The sequence below is a fragment of the Phodopus roborovskii genome, unplaced genomic scaffold, assembly GCF_943737965.1.
Source record: "Phodopus roborovskii unplaced genomic scaffold, PHOROB, whole genome shotgun sequence".
NCBI classification, from domain to species: domain Eukaryota; kingdom Metazoa; phylum Chordata; class Mammalia; order Rodentia; family Cricetidae; genus Phodopus; species Phodopus roborovskii.
The window spans coordinates 3,002,985-3,022,886 of record NW_026125052.1 but is presented as its reverse complement, the minus strand read 5'-3'; the positions used below and the strand labels follow the sequence as shown (position 1 = coordinate 3,022,886).

Below are 19,902 nucleotides of genomic sequence, written 5' to 3'. Positions count from 1 at the left end.
AGCTCTCCTCACCTTAATTAATCAAGATAATCTCCCATAGACATGCTCACAGGCCAACCGGATCCAGACAATCCCCCACTCTCTTCCCAGGTGATCTGGATTAAACAACTTGATGGTTAAAACTAAGCGTCATACATTGACATGTGCTCTTATCCACTGACTGAACCATAAAATGCCCTAAAGTAGCACCAGCTAACACCATGTTTTAAGTATGGCATGCTTGGTTTAACTACTTAAGATAGAGTTACTTTGCAAGGACTTAGTTGAAAGGAGTATAAGCAAAGGAACATGAGAAAAATGAGTTATGTTGTGGTTATGAGCTTCCTAGTTAACCTAGAACTTTCTCTCCCTCCCTCCCTCCCTCCCTCCCTCCCTCCCTCCCTCCCTCCCTCCCTCCCTCCCTCTCTGGGATTGAATTGGATACTAAGTATATACTCTGCCACTGAGATACACTCACAGCCCTTTCATGCAACCATTTAAACATTGCTTTTACAAAAAAGATGTTTGTTCTTTTTCTAATTATAAGCTCATCATTACCCTCAGCTGTATTTCTGTATTCCTTTTTAATTGCCAATTCTGGACAAAAAGAAGTCTTCCATCTTTTAACCTATTTAAGAATGCTGCTTTGAAGGGGTATGTTAAAACATTTCATTCCCCACCCCCCCCTCCCCGGGTCTTCCTAGTTTAAGAACTTTCTTTTATCATATTGAAAAGCATAAGCCAAATACTATGGGGCTTCGGAAACTTGGGCCTTGTTTCTTTAAACCTGCTGAACAAAATGTAAAGATTAAAAAAAAAAAAGCAAAAAGTTGAGAGCATAATTGTCTTTTCTCTGTTTTGCAAGTTGTGCAAAGTGATCCTGGTTACAGTTGAAAAGTAAAGTATATTGCTACAATTAAGTAATTTAGTAAGTGAATCTAACTTCTCACCTAGCAGTGGATAACCTTCAATGATTCCCAAGATCTTAGGACTAGGGTCATCAAATACATTGCCTTGTATGACTCAGCCTCTACCACTGATATATATATATATATATATATATATATATATATATATATATATATGTGTGTGTGTGCATTGCCACTTTTGCCTACATGTATTTCTTTATGGGGTTGTTGGATCCCCTGTAACTGGAGTTACAGACAGTTGTGAGCTGCCACGTGGGTGCTAGGAATTGAACCCTTTTGGAAGAGCTCTTAACCACTTAGCCATCTCTCCAGCCCCTTGTTCATCCCTTTTCTTACTAGCTATGAAGCATGTAAAAGCAAAACACAAAAACAGGGTTTGTGATAAAAAGAATTGGAAAATGCTGCATACTCTAGAATCCTCTGGGAGATTCATAACATTTATCATCTTTAAAAGTTCTGAGGAGTTCCTCAGTAAAGAAACCTATTCAGCTCAATAGGACTTCCTTGGATTAGTCAGGATCCAGAAGAGAAAGTAGCATCCATGTCAGGGACTTCATTAACACACACACACACTCACAATTATAAATGCATTAAAAAAAACCCAGAGGTGCTTGAATGCTAAATAAATAGTATAATGATGGGACATGCCAGAGATGTGTGGTATGAGGGAGATGCCAGAGGGAGTAAGGGAGGTAGCAAAGGAGGGTGATTCAGAAGGCTAAAACCAAAGCCTATAAGAGGAATACACCAGGTGTGGACATATTTTTGTTTGTCTTTGTTTTTGGTAGCATGAGTCCCATTCCCACTTGAACCTTGAGATAACTGTATCCCCAAATGACGTAGGAACAAAATTATTGATACATAATTAATAACTAGATGTTAGAGGTTACCATGTGATGTTTGAATATATGAATACATTGTGTAATCTGGCTATGTCTGCTGCAATCTTGTGAGAGATTCTGATCCAGAACCATCTGGCCTTAGATTCCCAGGCCTTAGAAATTATGCAAAATAACAAATAATTGTTGTTTGAAACTTTACCAAGTTCCAAAGTAACTTTTTAGACAGTAATATGTAGCATACTGATTTTTCTCTTAGTGGTGTTCTGTTATGGCACTATTATGGTGTGAATTTGGAATTTGGGCAATGGTTTTGAGGACAATATCAGCTAGTGAAAATCTTTTCCTTCTCTTTATTTTTACTTTATTTTTTTGGTTTCTCAAAACAGGGGTTTTTTTTTTTTTTCTTTCTGTGTGGTTTGGCTGTCCTGGAACTCTCTCTGTAGAACAGGATGGCCTTGAACTTATAGAGATTTGCTTGCCTCTGTCTCCTGAGTGCTGGGATTAAGGGTGTGCACCACCACACCCGGCTCTTAATTATAATTTTTGTTTGAGGCAGGGTCTCATATAGCCTAGGCTGACCTCAAACTCTCTATGTATCTGAGGCTAGCCTCTTCCTGACTTCACCATGCTTCAGCCATTTTCCTGCTTTGGGGACAGGAATGTGTATAACCATTATTGTTACTCTTGGCTTAGTTATCTCTTTGTTTCACAGGTAGACAGGAACTGTACTCAGAGTTGTACTTAAGGAACTGTGTCCAAGGAGCCCCAGCTATGTTTGAATTTAACTTAGATGTTGAAATGCAGGACTTAAAGCTAATATTATAATGAGGTGATATTTCTGCTGACTTGGGGGCGGGGAGTGTATGCATTTTACATGTGAAACAGACATGAATCACTTGGGACCAGAAGGTGGGCCTGGTAGCTAGTTTCCAAGATAGCAGTGAGTTTCTGAGACAGCTCGCTTCTAGTTATCTCGGCCTCCTGATATTCATACCCTAGTGTGGCTCCCTCCTACACTATATTACAGTCAAGTCATTCTGTGTGACCAACAGCTCATGGCAGAAGTGATGGGATGTTATTTCTGAGATTAGGTTGTGAAAAGATTGTTGCTTCCATATGACTCCCATCCCCTGCCTCCAGTCTTGGATTACTTCCTGTTGGAGAAGTTGGCTTCCTGATGTGTGTAGTCCAAAGAGTATTCGACCTGGTAGAAACAGCTAGATGGGAACTGTTGCTGCCATTGGATGCAGAAGCAAACTCAGAAGTGAATTCTTTAGCCCTACTCCAGCTCTAACCAACATCCTGGTAACCTCATGAAAGAATGAGCGCCAGAACCACCTGGCTAAGTCAGTCATCCTCTATTATCAACTCTCAGGAGCTATGTGAAATAATAGCATGTTTGTTCTACTCTAGGATGTTCTATACAGCAACAAATAACCAACAGACTGAAGTTTGGGAGCCAAGACCAGGCACCATAGAAGGAGTTTTTCTTTTCTTCTTTGAGAGAATCTCATGTGGCTCAGGCTGGCCTTAAACTGGCTATGTAGTAGAAGGTGATAAACTCCTGATCTTTGTGCCTCTGCCTTCAAGGTGGCAGGATTACAGTCATGTACCACCATGAAAGGGAGCTTTCCACTTGCAGGTAAATGCAGTGAGTGCTGGGGAACTGCCTGAAATACAAGGAGAAGAATAAAACAATTTGTTCTTCTCATAGCCCTTTATCCATCACTCTTGATTCTAAATCAAACAATAGGGAACTCCACTAGGGAGCCTGCCATGGGCTCTTTGCAAGGAATAGCCCAGAACACAGCAAAGGAGGATGCAGATGTGTGAATAGATGGGCAGATTATCAGCACTACCAAGAACCCCCTTTTCAATAAAATTCCCCATAGCATTCTTCAGAACTTTGTCTTCAAACTGCAGTTGGAGAAACACTACCTAAATTCTTCATCCTAAAATTCAGAGCGTGCCCAAGTCTTATTAGTTAAGAAGCCCTTTAAACACAAAATCCTCTTCTAGTACCTAGGGTAGTCCTCTTTTTTTTTTTTTTTTTTTTTTTTTTTTTTTTAGCACAATCATGCTTGATCTCCAGCCATTTAAACTATTTGGAAACACAATTATAGAGCTGTTTATTATAGGAGACATAATAAGCATTTTAAGAGCAAGCCTACTTCTGATTCATTGTTGTACATTGCCTCATCATGCCACTTAGTGTAGAACCTAGTAAACACTAGAGCATGCTCAGTAAATGAATGAAAGTCAGAACCAGTGGCTGGAAGGGTATAATAGGTCTATGCATTTATATTACTATTAGCTATCACATAGGCTGTGTCGAGGCCAAGAGACTGTAGAATAAACTTTTCTTGGCTGCCATGCCCTTTGAGCTTCTTTGGACTTTCCTTGAGGGAAGAGAATAATGAAATTGCAAACTAGTTTGTATCTGGGCAGGAATTATCTTGTGAGACCAAAGTCTGCCCAGATTTTTTTTTTTTTCCTATGAAGAGAAGGTTCAAAGAATTGTGCTTGTCTTCTCTTTTAGCTTTGGCCACTCAGGGGAAAAAAAAAAAAAAAAAAAAAAAGTCACCTAGTCACCTCACGAAAGAAAAGCATGTTCAACAGTTTGCCAAAGTGATTTTCATTTTGCAAAAACCTTTCCCCAGGTTCCTCGTTGATGCCTTGACAGTGGAAATAAATGGGAAACAGAAAGGGGGTTTGTAGACAAGCTCCTCTTACTTGGGTCAGGCCTTTCTACTTCCTGCCTGAATTGCCACCGTGCCCCCAACAAGTCCCCTGGTATCTTGTTTCTAAAAACAAATCTTAGCTTGTCACATTCATGTTTAGTCTTTCTCTTCTGGAAAAAATCCAAACTCATTATGATTAGGACCTAGGATTTCTTCTGCAGCTGAACTGTTCAGCCCATCTTTTTTTTTTTTTTTTTTTTTTTTTTCTTTTTTTTTTTTTTCTTTTTCTGTGAGTTTCCCCTCCCCCAGCAGTTTTTCCTGGCTCAACCCAACTCATCCTTCAAGATTTAGTTTCAACTGTCCCTCCAAGTAGTTTGTCTGGAGCTCTTGTGATATATTAGGCCGCTTAGCTTGCTTTACAGGCTTCTTTGGCTGCGTGGATGCTATTTCTAGATCCCAACATCTCCATGTAGAAAAGTGGGCTAATATAATACCTCAGCAGATTGGAACTGAGATACAAGGAAACCTGTCTGGTATGTATTACCTGTCACATATTGAGGTATTAGTGGCAGTGGTCCTTTAACCCAGTCTCTTCATTCCTCTGTGAGAACAGGAGATCTAGAAGGCTCAGGTGATTGGATGAAATAAAGACCTGGAAAGAGACTTCGACTTTGCTAATAAAGGTTTGCAAACCTAATTTCAAGTAATGGAATTAGGAGGAATTGATTTCAAAGTTCATGTTGAAATAAAACTTTTTTTTTTTTTTTTTTTTTTCTGGAGACAGGGTTTCACTGTGTAACAGCCTTGGCTGTACTAGAACTAGCTCTGTAGGTCAAACTGACTTCAAACTCACAGAGACCAATCTGTCTCTGCCTCCTGAGTGCTGGGATTAAAGACCTGCCTCCTCTGCTTGACAAAATGAAACATTTGACAGGAAACTTGAGGCTAGGAGTAGATGTTACATTATCAAGAAAAGTAGCAATTTCGGATAAATCATGCATGTAAAGACAATGTTTCCTTATTGTCTCAACTTGCTGATTTTCTTTGCTTTGTCCTGTGCCTTTGTATATTTTACTAGTGAGGATGTGTGCACATTCAAATTCACTAACGAAAATGCTGCAGAACTTCTTAGTCTTCTTTTCTATTGAATTAACTACAACATTAAACTATCACCATGACCTTAAGAAAAATCAATACTGTCTCTAGGCTGAAGACCACTCACTATGGCTTAATTAGTTCCTTCACTTTCAGATTTTTATTTGAGACTTTGTGTTAACCAACACAGTAACCATTAGTCACATTTACTTGTTGGACTTTGATATGTGACTAGTCTGAAAATAAAATGTCCTTTAAGAAAATAAACAAACAAACATTTATTTTGGAAGGTTTGGCAATACATACATACATACATACATACATACATACATACATGGAATGCCTATATGAACAAATTTTAAATTAACTACATATAATTTCTGATATATTGGCCAAAGTTTTTTAAAAAATATATCTAACAAACAATAATTGAAATTATAGGGTTTATTTGGATCTGTTTCCTTTCTGTTGGCTAGCTCTGCTCTAGACTTGGCATGTTTTCCAGCATCAGGGGTAGACAGTTAATTCTAAGTTCAGGCTTTGCCCTTTCTCGAACTTCTCTACATTATGTAATGAGTACACAAGCCAGAACCTCCACCATTCCATACTGAATGGAGCCCCTGCAAGCCCAACAGAGTGAAAGAATGGTCTTAAATGTAGAGAACATGGACTGGATGAGCATTTCAAAGAGAAGACAGCCTGTGGTTAGTGACTTGAGGCTGAGTCTCAAAGTCACCTTGAAATTCCTCACCGGATTACTGTCAGTCACTGTTTTACTTGCAGCCTCTCTTATCATTGTTGCAACAACTCTCACGTCTGGTGCTATTTTACATACCCATTTCATAAATGAGTAAATCAAAGTTGTGGGGCTACAAGGAATAGTGTTGGCTTCATTTAGTCCAACTGTCCAACTATCATATCTAGTAACATTGTATCTTCTCCATCTTATTCTTGTACATCCAGACACACACACACACACACACACACACACACACACACACACACTATGTACTGTGTAAACTGTATAATATAAAATGTGATCTGAACCATATAGAAAAAAATATAGGGAAAATATGTAAAAAAGGTGAATAATTGTGGTGATGTTATGGACCTTTTTGGGTAATATACAGTTTTGTCATATTTTTCTACAAGCTTGCTCATGTTTTTCCTGCCTCAATCTCTTGAGTATATAATATACATCATTACATCTGTGAGGGTTTTTTGTTTGTTTTCTTGAGACAGGGTTTCTCTGTGTAACTTTGTAGTTCAGGCTGGCCTCAAACTCATGGAGATCTGCCTGCCTCTGCCTCCCAAGTGCTGGGATTAAAGCGTTCACCACCACCACCCAGCTCATTTTTTTTTTTTTTTAAAGAAATTGATGAAACTACATTGACACATCACTATTTCCTAAAATTTCTATTTTTGTTTCTCTTTAACTCATACAAAAATGTCATCTTAACACAATGTAGGTGGTTCCCAAGATGCTCTCTGGAAATGATGCTGGCCTCATTTTCTCCCTCCCTCTCCAGGTTTCCATTCCATTCTCAGTTGGGAGCTTAGTCCTCTGCTGTGTCTATTCTCTTCATTTCCTCTCTGTCTCTCTCTGCTTTCACTTCTGCCTCCCCTCCCCCAGGCCTCTCTCTTCCTAGGATCCCCAGAGTTCATTCCTTCTTGGGACTTCTTTCTTGTCATTCAATTCTCCTTTCTTTTGGAGAAGATTGACATTCAAATGGAAGTTTAATCGAAGTTACTTCCTACGAGGTAGATTTCAGGCAGATTCTACCTGCTCCTGGATTCTTAAGGTATATTAGGTGTGTGTGTGTGTGTGTGTGTGTGTGTGTGTGTGTGTGTGTGTGTGTAGGGGTGGGGGAGACGCAGAATGGGGGGGGGAAACTAAAGAGGATGATGGATATACTTTAGATAAGGAGCGGGAGAGAACATTTCAAGCTGGCGAGAGCAACAGAACAGAAATCTGAGGGTTCTCAGAGGAGAGATGAGTGAAGGAGCTTTCACCTCACTGGGCCTTGGGATCTGTGAGTCCTGGTGCTGGCACTCAGTTATAAAGGATGCCGACCTTAGTTGATTTGAGCTCCTGGATTGAATTAGTCCTGGTTGTATAATTGACTTTGATATGTGGCCTTTGGATCTGAATTGGGTTTAATAAGATTTAACTGCTTCAAAGAGCTTTATAAGAATTCATTTTATCCTTCAAATCTGATTTCAAATGCTGCCTACTTGATGACGCCCTCTCAACCTGGATACTCCTCCCCCAGTGCTCCGAGTGTGTCATAGTCAATGCATATCTTATTCAGGTCACTGCCTTTTATCTTATTCTGTAGGAAATATTTCTTCTATTGCCTCTCCAGAAAACCCGAGGAACAGGCAGATACTCAAAAAGATTCTTTTTCTTTTCTTTTTGTTTGAGAAGAAGTCTTGCAATTACACCAGGCTGGTCTTGAACTCCTAACTTTTAGTTTTCCTGTCTCAGCCTCCCAAATACAGGGATTGCAGACATGTGTCACCACTCAGTTATGATTTTAAAATTATATTAATGGTTAGCATTAATGTGATTAAGGACCCACTGGGGCAAGCACTTATGATCAACATTATTTCATCAAGCATTTTAGGAGAAAACTACTTTTATTATCCCTGATTTATGATAAACTAATTTGATTTAAGATTAAATTTGATCTAAGGTCAACTGGCAAGTGGCAGAACATTTTCTGCAAATTTTGAGCTTTAGGATCTTGGCTCTTAATCAGCATAGATGGACAAATAGATGGATGAAAAATACTTTTCATTCTATGGCTCAGGAAGTAATCTTGAAGAGTCCACTATTTTACAGAGAAAATTATGATAGCTCCTAACTGTTGTCTCTTCTTCTTGAGACAAGGTCTCACCTTGTAGTCTTGGAGCTTGTTCCGAAGTTCAGGATGGCTTCAAACTCAGAGATTCCTCCTGATTAAAGTCATGTGCTATCCTGCCTTATGTCATTAACTTTTTTATTTTTATTTATTTATTTTTTTGAGACAGGATTTTTCTCTGTAGCCCCGGCTGTCCTGGAAACTCACTCAGTAGATCATGCTGTCTTTGAATTTACAGAGATCATCCTGCCTCTGCCTTCCCAGTGCTGGGATTAAAGGTGTTAGCTGGCACTACCACCAGGTGTGTCATTAACTTTTAAATAGTCTTTCACCTTCCTTCCCCTCCTCTTCCCTCCTTCCTTTCTATAATCCTTTTAAAGCTCTCAAAGACATTGTTTTGAACTCTTACACTGAAGAGTAAACCAGCCCAGAATAATTGTTTGGGGATGGAGTTTACATCATATGTAGTTCTTCTTATCATTCATTTGTAAGTTTTCAAATATCAAATGCCTACTGTGTGCTAGGAACCTTTTAAGGCAATGGACAGCTAGAAACAATTCTCACGATTCTCACTTAGAGTTCACTTGCTCCTCAAAATAACCATATAATGTAATGATGGCAATATAATAGTGTATGGCTTTTTACAACCATCTGAGCTAGGCATTGGGTTAAAGCTCTGGTTGCATTAATGCATCATATAGCAAATATGAGGCTTGTTCCTCTCATTTTACAGATGAGGAAACTGAGTCTCAAAGAGGAAAAAGACTGACTCCAGCTTCAAATCCTGTACAGCATGATTTTATTCCCAGTTTATTAACCACTTTAACCTCGTTAGTATAACTCTTAAAAAGAGCAGCTGAAGCTGATCTCCATCCAGCTCTGATTCTCAAGTCCAACAGTTTTGCGCTGTACCCCCGGAGGCCTTATGGAATAAATGAGAATGCATTGGAATTTTTTGTTGTTGTTGTTGTTGCCAACTTTCTCTTCCAAAGAATTCGAACTGATTTCCAAGTAATCCTTGTTGATTTTGAAGTGAACCTTCCTGTACTGCACATTCTCCAGCCAGGAGAAAGCTAGGGCCAAGGCTCGGGTCATCTTAACCGGGGGATCCAGCAGATGGCGCCATCTTAGTAGCCACCAGCTGGCTGCCCGGTCCCCGGGGCTGCGAAAGCTTCTCTGCCCTCCCTCACTGCCTTCTCTCTCCCCCTCCCCACGGAGCCCGGGCCCACGTGACCTCGCGGCGGCCAATGGGCGAGCAGAGAGGGCGAGCTGGTCCCTGTGGCCGCCATTAAAGCGAAGGGAAAACCCGTGAATTCGGATTAAAGGGGGAAAAACACCGCCCGCTGGGCCCACAAAATGGGGGAGACTACGGCGTCCAGGCGGTGAGGCGGCAGGAGAGCAGACGATAGGCAGGCTCGGCCCAGGGACAACACGAGGACGCAGCCGGAGAATGGACTGAGCCCTCAGACGCCGCCACCACCTCCGCCGCCGAGGAGACTCTGGGCTTAAGGACATCGCCGCTGCCGGGCCGGGGGCCCGGGCTGCTCCGCCGGTCCTCGCCCTTCCCGCCCCTCGGCGGGCGCCCCCGGGCCGGGGAGAACGCTCCCGGGCTTCAGGGCTCGGCCCGCTCGGACTCGGGCTCTTGACTGTTTATCGTGTAACTGATCGGTTTTTTTTGTTGTTTTTTTTTTGCTTTTTAATCTTTTTTTTTTTTTTTCCTGGGGTGGAAGGGACGCACATCCCTTCCCCTCCTCTCCGGAGAGGGACGCGCGTCCGCGGGCTCCGCAGTCCCGGGCGGCCGGCCGAGCGCGGCGCGGCCCTCCCGCCTGCGGCCTCGGCCCCGGGCGGCTGGGTGCCTCCGGGCGGCGGGGGCCGCGGCGGCGCCGGGGGGCGGCGGGGAGGGCGGGCGGCCCGGCGGCCTCCTCCCCACCGCCCCCCGCCCTCCCCGGTGTCTGTGTTTCTCTCTCTGGTCGGAGGCGGCGGTAATGGCGGATGGTGGGTTGTGGCGCCGGCGGCGGCTGCTGTGAGGGACGATGAGTTCCTCCTTCGTGTCGAACGGGGCCAGCCTGGAAGATTGTCACTGTAACCTCTTCTGCCTGGTGAGTGCGGGGGCTGCGGGCGGTGGGGGAGGGGGCCGCGCCGGGCGCCCTTGGGCCGTGGGGGAGGGGGTCCCGGTCTCATCCAGATGCCGGTGTCCCCCGGCTAGGCCCCGCCGGAGTCGGCCTCCTGCGAGGCTCAGCGGCCGCCCCGGGAGACAGCGGCCGCTCACCTACCGGCTGGGACTCTGCTTGCCAGAGTCTTGTCTTTCCGCTTCTCCTGTCTTGTTGGACGCCTTTTCCCCCCCATCGTAGTCTTGTCCTTAACTTGAGTTTCTTATCTGGCCGGACAGTAATATTTTTTAAAGTGCTTCTTACTTACAGCACCCCCCCCCCCGTATCGAACAGTGTATCCTTTTTTTCCACACTTTTCCATGATTGTCCTTACTTCACTCCCTTTATGCTTTCCCCTGCTAATTGGACTTCTCTTAAACGACCCCCCAAAACTTAGGTATTACAGGCCCTCTTCGTTTTATGTTAAGCTAACACCAGGCTAGTTTCTTATGGGTGACTTCAGATCTTTGCGTAAAAACAGTGTTCATATGTTTTCTTTTTTAAACTTTGAAAACATTTTGCCATTTTGACAATTTCTAGCCATCTTGCCTTTATTAGAACATTATGTTTTTGTGAGAGTGGAGGGGCTAATGGAGGAGGGACTGTGGTTTCGCACTAAACGTTCTATGTTTGTCTGTTTTGCTTACGTTTAAAGAATGTTTTGCGCTGGCTGCTTCTTTTATTTAACTGAAAAGTCTGGGGACGCTGGATGTAGGAATGTCGTACTGTGTAGGTTGGCCCCAGTCGGGTAATATCCAATAGTTTTAAGACTTTTCTTAAAAGTGCCAACTGTTGCAAATATCTAGTCCTTAATTAGGCGATTGCTGAGCTTCGTCAATGACTTTAAGTTGGAGTGAGTGTTTCATTTTCTTTTCCTGTGCGATGAGAAATATTAAGTCTATCATAGTTAAGTGAATTAAGTGGGTGGAGCATAACTAGTTGGCAAGCGTAAACTGCCAGTCATGTATCAGCAGTTTCATTTTTGGCACCTTTTGCTTTCTGTCACTAAGTTAGTTGGATTTCCTTTGTTGAGTTTCTTTCACGATGGTAAATGGGGATTTTTAGCGAACTTCTGCCTTTCGGAATGTGATGGTTTTCTTGACAATGTCCAGCAATCAACATCTCTCCAAATGTAGTAAGATGTACACATACAGCAGGTTTAACGTTTCTGTCTTTCCCAACTGGATCTATTTTTGGCACTTTGGTTCTTTGAAGATAGATTAGCACAAATCTGACAGCTTTGTGGAAGTAGTCCTTTTCCTAAAGATGTGTGCTTGTGAAGAATTAACAGGCTTTTTTTTTTTCCCCTTTAGAAAATTGTTCAGTTGTCTTCTTGTTAGAGCCTCAACTTCTTACAACTTGGAATGAGGGTCCTTAATTTTCAGTTCACCAAGGAACAAATGTGACTGACCAGTTAGAAACGAATGTAGGACAGAGGAAAGATAGACTTACTGTGCAATACTGAAGTGCATGTTTAATATCATCGTTTCATTTATTACATTCTGGATGTGTTGCATTTATTATAGATGTACTATTCAGTGATATTGTTACTATTTTTTAAAACTGTTTTGTGTTCTTTTCCTTAAGTTCTTGCTGGTAGACGTATTAGAGTTATTTCTATGTTGTTTATTTATTTTGTTCATAGTCTTTCAGTGTCTTAAGTATGCCTTCAAAATAGTAATGTTTTAATGAAATCGGGTACTTTATAGTGATTTTTTTTTTTTTTTACTTGAGTGCATGTACAGTAATATAGAAATCATGTTTTCTTTCCTTCAGGCTGACTTGACAGGAATTAAGTGGAAAAGATACGTATGGCAAGGCCCAACTTCTGCCCCTATTCTGTTTCCGGTGACAGAAGAAGACCCCATTTTGAGCAGTTTTAGTCGATGCCTTAAGGCAGATGTACTTGGTGTTTGGCGGCGAGATCAAAGACCTGGAAGAAGAGAATTGTGGATATTTTGGTGGGGTAAAGATCCCAATTTTGCTGACCTTATTCACCATGACTTATCAGGTGAAAGCAATTTATTATTTTTAAATGTGACTTAGCAACATTGTAATTTTCCCCAAAATGTTATTGGTATTACAAATTATGATGTTAGTGTGTATATAATTTACATAGCCTTGTTAGTGTGAAGTAGTAAGAATGGTTTCAGTGTTTTATTTCACCATGGTTATTTTACTTTACATAAAGCATCCATTTATATTATGGAAGATTTTAAGCTCTGAATAACTTTCTTCTTCCACCACCCAGCTTCCTTCCTTAATTTCTCACGGTCAGTTTGTACCCAGGGAAAGCATTTTCATTGACCTAAGAAAAATGGAATCTGGGAGCATTCTCACAGTTATGTAATACTTTTGAAGCCAAGTGTAACTTACCTTTGAGTCTGTTCTGCTCTGATCTCTTTTGTGTGACACTGTGGGCAGTTCTAGAAATGTAACTTTATCTGGCATACTTTTCAAACGTATATTATTTTTGTATTTATGATTATTTATTAGCCCAGGGAAGTATTTTTTTTTCTTTCTTTTTTTGGGGGTAGGGAAGTGGGTGGCTCTTAAATACTACTTCATCAATGATGAAGAGACAAGTGCCACCTTATTTAACTTTTATAGGACAAAGGTCATTAATCTGAAAGTTTGCACAGAAATATTTTATTATGAGCACATCAATATTACTTACTTTCTTGACTTTGAAGGCCAACTCTAGGAAGAAACTATAGGCCTTCATGAAATTACTTATGTTTACTTTAAACTCAGTGTAAGCAAATCTTTGAGCGATATAATTGGGGGAACCAATTTGGTAAGATTTTTGACAGATTGAATTTTTTTTTTAAGCTCTTTAAGATTTTGTGTGTGAGGAGGGTGTGTGGGTGTGGTGTATGTGTGCCAGTGTTGTATGGAGGTCAGAGAACAACTTTTTGGGAGTATTTTGAGACAGGGTTTTTCTGATTGTTTCTGCTGTTATGAAGCTTATTTCAAGCTAGCTGGCCTTCTAGTTTCTGGCCAGTTCTGTGGTCTCTACTTCACATCTTGCTGTAGGAGTGCTGGGTTACATGCTCTGCCACAGCTGCTTTTTTCTGTGGGTGCTGGAAATCGAATTCAGACTGTCTATGTGTTTACCCCCTGAGCCATCTCTGCTGCTCTTTAGGGCATTTGAAAAAACCTTTCTTGTGTGAATGTTAGTACTATGTGGTTTCTGGCTTTGAGCTGTAGGATCTGTTTTATTTTGCATGAAATATAATCTAGGTGTCAAGTAGCCCTAGCGCTGCTCTTGAACTTACTATGTAGTCAGGACTGGCCTTGACCTCTCATTTCTTTGTTTCCTGCTGGTATTACAGGTGTGTACCATCAGACCAGGCTCCAGATAGTTCTATTTTGAACTAATACTTTCTAAGGTCAACATATATTTTTTTTAAGTTTTTGTTTTTTTCGAGACAGTTTTTTTTTTCTGTGTAGCTTTGGATCCTGTCCTGGCACTCACTCTGTAGACCTGGAACTCACAGAGATCCACCTGCTTCTTGAGTGCTGAGATCAAAGGTGTGCACTGCCACTGCTTGGCTACTTTTTGTTTTTAATAGATGCTTTATTCAGTATTGAGTGGTATGGTTGTTTTCTAATAGAGCATTCTGGCTTTCCTAAGATGCTTACTGAAGAACTGAGTCCTTAGTTCTAAGTATTATCATATGTTTGTTACTTTGTTTGTTTTGAGATAGTGTCATACATAGTCCATTAGGGCCTTGAACTACTGATACTCTTGCCTCTACTTTTTAATGCTAGGATCATGTTACACCAGGTTTAATATAGTTGTAGACAGTAAAAAGATGAGTGTATATCTATAAGTGCATACATATGGTGTCTATATGTGTATCAGAATCAGAATCCCCTTAGTGCCCTTTTGCAAAATTATGCTCTTTGCTTGTGCTAAAAGCTAAGCATACCAGCTTCCTTTTTTCTTTTGACCTAGGTGAGAGTTTTTTAAAATTTTGAATTGATTCATGAAGTGGACTCATTAAAATGTTTGTAGGTTGTTTGTTTTATTTTCTTTTAAGTGCTGAGTATTGAATCCAGGGCCATGTGTATATGTTAGGCAAGTGCTCTACTTTTGACCTTTACCCCGATCATGTTAAAATGTTGATGGACTGCTTAGAAACTGTTGTTAGATTGAAATTTTGAAGCAAACGCTGTGTAAAACTCTAATGTTGCTCAGAGTATTTGGCTAGCATGAGTAAGGTCCTGGATTTGAACCCCAGTACCACAAAAAATTATATAAATATTGTAAGTCTACTTACAGGTTTTGGTCTTCTGGGTGGCACAGCATCTGAACACTTTTATTTGAGACTTGAGTCTTGCTGTGTTGCCTTGAGTTCAAAGCAATCTTACCAGTGCTGGTATTACAGTTATGTGCAACCCTGCACAGCCTTGAACAAACCTTTCCATGAAATCCATTTTGTGGAATCAAAGATAAGTTTAAATGCATAATATTTAGTTTTATCATAGTGAAACTAATGTTTTGAAAATTAAAAGGCTACTAATGTAGAATGTGAGCTGTTTTAGTGTATGTTGTTAAAACACTCTGCAGCTAATTTTCTTCTGGACTTTAGGTTATCAGAAGTGTTTTTTTCAAGCAAAACTTGGTTAGAGTTTAAAATTTTCCTCTCAACTTCTATTTTAGCATAATTTAAAAATGGCAGTACCTGTACTCTAATACAATACTGATCCTTGAATATGATGAAATTAATTTTAGATATCAACATTTTATTGCTGTCAGTTTTTGTTGAATGCTATTGAATAACTAAACATTTTTTTTTTAATCCAAGTGGAAGTGATCCAAAGAGTAAGCTAGCCCTGAACTCTTGGTTTACAAAGTCAATGGTATTTATTTAATGTTTTAGCTTCTTTTTAACCTGTCATTTCCTTTAGAATGTTACTTAAGTCAGACATATCTTAAAGAATAATAAGGTCTTTTCAGATGGAGTATATTTGTCTTGCCCTTTCTTTGCTCCAGGGACACCGTCTGCCTCCCTTTTGGGGTAATTAGTGCGCCTCTGTGCTCTAGCTAACCCCCTTTTCATTTCTTCCCATCTGTGGCACTCGCTTCCCTTCTTTTAAGCTCCCTTGAGAAGAGAGCAGCTGGACAGTAGAGTTGGCATCAGCTGCAGGAGGCAGTCCTGAGCTCCATGTGGAGGTGCAGTGGAGGAAAGAGGACCAGGAAGGACGCAGGTGCTAACTGAGCAGCTAGTTAATTTGGCTTAGCCTGCTCTTCTCAGGCAGTGTCCTTCTGTTTGGTTCAACACCTACTACTTGTTACCCAAATGTCTGTGATTTTGTCCTCCTTATTGGGGTGGGAGTAAAGGAAGGAATTCACTTTTGTAAAGGTTAGATTCTGTTTTTTTTTTTTTTTTTTTCCCTCCACTAGCATGTTTAATAACAAAACCACAGAGTGGGCTCCTTATCTACTTTGCCTCGTCTACAACTGTTTTTAAGAATTTTATTTTGGGTAGTTTTAGATTTTCAAAAGTTGGCAGCATAGTGTAGAAGAGTGCCTGCGTATCTCTCAGCTAGCCTTTATTAATACCTATATCAGAATGATGGAATTTTCACAAGTCATAAATTAATATTAAGATATTAAAATATTTATTCACATCACTTGGGTTTCTTTTACCTAGCTCTTTCTATTGGTTTTAGAATCCTGTCTAGGTGGCCACAGGATGTTTACTTGCCCTCTCATCTTTTGCTCTTCTGGGCTGTGACAGTTTCTCAGGGATCCTCCTTGCTCCCTTTTGATGATTTTGGTAGTTCTAAAGAGTCCAGAGTTTAGTCAAGTTTTTCAGTACATGTGTTAAATTTCACCTTCTCCTCTTCTCATTTAGCATGTGTTTGGATTACCATCATAAGTTTAACTGATGGATAGAAGTAAAAAACACATGCCTATCTAAATTGGACTCCACATTTTGAATTTTTGCTTACCTTACAGTAGTAGTACTTGATACTGCTTTGAAAAGTAATTTTGGGAAGCATGATTTTTGGATAAGGATTTGTGCTTATTGGTATTAACTTAAGTATAACATTTCATGAAGTCATTTGTTCAAAAACATCCCTTGAATTTCAAAGCCAGATATATGAGTTTTTATTCAGTTTGAGAATGGACAGTTGAATCCATATTTGTTTATTTTTTATAGAAAAAGAACTAGGGAAGAACTTTGTGGTTACAGGTTTAAACCTTGTTTAGTAGTTCTGTGATAATGAATGACAGGGATTCAAAGTTGGTGGTGGGAAAGTCTTAGCTCACTGGTTCCTGTCAAGTTTCCAGTTGGTATGATTGATTGTCTCTTTTACAGGTACTGTTAGTTTGCTATTTTAAAAAGCAAGATTGTTTCATTTTCAATGTCATTAAAACGACATTGCTATGTCGTTTTAATGTGTCCTCAGATTTGGAATTTTATTATTGCCATTGGTTTTTATTCTTAAAAACAAAACTATTCCCTCTCTCAAGATAAGGTAGATTATGATGAGACTTTGAGAGAAAAGTGATTCCTTGAAGTTAAAATTATACTTAATGAAGGCTAAAAATATTTGTTCTTTTTTGTGGTTTTTGAGGTCTCTATACTGGAGTTTAGCAATATATCCAGATACTTTCATTGTACTAGAATCTCATCATAATGCATACTATTGTTCCAGATTCTATCTTGGATGTTTTATCAGAGGACATTTATTATAGTGGACTTTAGCCCTAAAAGGCAGCTTTTAGCAGATAAACAAGCAAGTGATAAGCAAGCTAAGCCAGCTGAAAGAGTTAATTCATTTCTGTCTTTGTTTTAAACTTTGTAAACTGTTCCATTTCTTTGTATTGGCTGGTCTTATGAGTGATGACTTCGTTTGCTGTATGCTGTGTGACAGTGCCCTTTATTGAGCAATAAGTGTTATCTTTTGGATCATCATATCAGATATAACAATAACCACATTAAGCTGTTTTAAATAAATTTCCAAGTTTTGCTCTAAGTGAATGGTACAGCTTAAGGCAGTTAGTAATTTTTTTGACTTAATGAGTTATGAATGGGAAATAATTATTAAGAGAAACACTGATCTAGACATGTTGATTTTTTTTTCAAGAAGTCTGTACTATTTTCTAACATGCTAATTTTTGAGTCATTCCTTATTCATTGGCATATGTTCCATTTTAGCTGTTTAGCAAAAATTATAGTGAAAAGATGCCTTTTTTTTTTTTAAATCAGCTGATCACCATGGAGATATTTAAAGATGTCATTTTTGAGGAAAATATTGAGTACTAGTTGTATCAGCTTTTTAAAATTTTATTTTTATTTTATGTGCATTGTTGTTTTGTCTTCATGTATGCCTGGGTAAGGGTGTTGGGTCCCCTGGAACTTGACTAACAGATAGTTGTGAGCTATCATGTGGGTGCTAGGAATTGGATCTGGGTTCTCTGGAAGAGCAGTCAGTGTTCTTAACTGCTGAGCCATCTCTCCAGACTCCTTGTATCAGTTTTTTATATTGACTTTTCCCTCCATTCATAATTATTTTGATGACTTATGGCACATCCTTTGGCACCACTATACCATGTTCTCAGGAAAACATGGTAATCAGATTTAGAATTTGAACTTTTGTGTTGCATTCTACAAACAATTTGTAAAATTTTTCAAGTAACACTGATAGTTAAAGAGTTCTAATACCAATAGTAATGGAAAAGTACTAGAAACAGAAAAGAAACTTTTATTTTCTCTGGGGAATAAGGATATAAGGGGAGGAAAAACATTTGTTTTAAATGCATTAAGCAGACTTTCCCATTAGGCTGTGGTTAATTTCTAAAGTGCCTGCTAAAGCTTGCCATGTATTCCCTATTCCTTTCTGTTCTTGTTACAGTGTTGGTATTGAGATTCAAGGGACTTTTAATTAGTGTAAGAGGAGAGATATATACTACTGCCTTAGGTGGTTGGTTCTGCTATTCCCTTTTCATATCTGTGAAGTTCATGTTGAGTTTCTCTAGATAAAAGTTGAAGCAATGAGAGAAATCCTTGGAAATTAATACTGCTTTTCTCTTTTTAATATTTGTGGGTGTGCACGTGCACGTGCATGTGTGCACTCGAGATTATGTGTGGAATTGTTTTTCTTCCCAGCTTTCTGTGAGTTCTGAGGATTAAACTCAGCTCATCAGGCTTGGCAGCAAGCCCTTTTACCCACTGAACTATCTTGCTGGTCCTGATTATTTCTAAACCATATTCAGTTTAGCTGTAATAGATTTTAAAAAATAAAACCATAGTTTTTAGAACATACAAACATTTATAAAGAATTGTAATTTTTTTCTAAAGATTTTTGTTTTAAACTTGCATACAGATCATAAATCTCATAAACAGTCTTTTTTAAAAAAATAATTTAGTTATTATTTTATGTATGTCTATGGCTGTACAAGTGCCATGACACTCGTGTGGAAGTCAGAGGTTAGTGTATGAGAGCCCATTCTTGCCTTGTATCACATGGGTCCTAGGGTTAGGCGTGGTGGCAAGAACCTTGTCATTGGCTCAGAACAGGCTTTTAGTGAATTGGAATTAAAACAATACTTAATACTATTGTTTTAAACTGTAGGAAGAAGATAAATTATTCTTAAACTTTAAATGAATAAATTATTTGAAGTTTGTAATAATTTGTAGCTTAGATATGTGTAGAAGTAACTGTATATCTAATATCTTCCCTTTAAAACTTAGGAATAGTTAGGGGACACATTTTAATAACGGCTATTTATATATATATAATGCAGATGTTACAACCTTTGTGTTATTTAGAATGTAGGGAGTTTGAAGGTGGGAGGTAATAAAGAACATTGAACAGGTAAAGAATTGGGAGCAGTTCTGACACATTTCCATTGAAGTTAGGAACATGTGTATTTATTTCTATTACAATTGTCGTGTAATTTGAGATAAAAGTTTTAATGAAGCTATTTGACTTTGAAATCAGAAGTCTATTTATTAAGCTAAAAGATGGATTCTTTTTTGTCTCATCATCTCACACATATGTCTAGACTTTTAATAAGTGAGGTCACTGTGCTTGCTCTCTAAGAGAGTATCTTTTTAATAAGATGAAATCTATAAGCATTTTAGCTTTAGGTGGAAGTAGATAAGGATCTTTAACATAACTGAAGTTTTCCTACTTAAATTATTTTATTTTAGCCCTTAAGTTTCGCCATTTTCCTTTGTTTTTCTATAGAACCATATTAGCTGCTTTGAAAGACCTGACAGTGATTTAGGAAGAACACTTGAAAGGACAAAATAAAACCAGCATTAACCTTTGTAGTGGCAGTTTCCAGTGCAGTTAAAGTCCACTGTTATTATGGTTTTTAGTTAATGTTTACTCTG

General features: G+C 39.3%; 1 protein-coding gene across 1 annotated transcript in view; it reads left to right on the top strand.

Moving 5' to 3' along the window:
• Positions 1-10,304: 10,304 nt before the first annotated feature.
• Positions 10,305-19,902, top strand: part of Med13 (mediator complex subunit 13) — an 89,544-nt gene continuing 79,946 nt past the window's right edge. The window contains exons 1-2 of the mRNA XM_051186555.1: positions 10,305-10,489; positions 12,317-12,551. Coding sequence (XP_051042512.1) covers positions 10,424-10,489; positions 12,317-12,551 — 301 coding nt within the window. The 5' untranslated portion in view covers positions 10,305-10,423. The remainder of the gene's footprint in view (positions 10,490-12,316; positions 12,552-19,902) is intronic.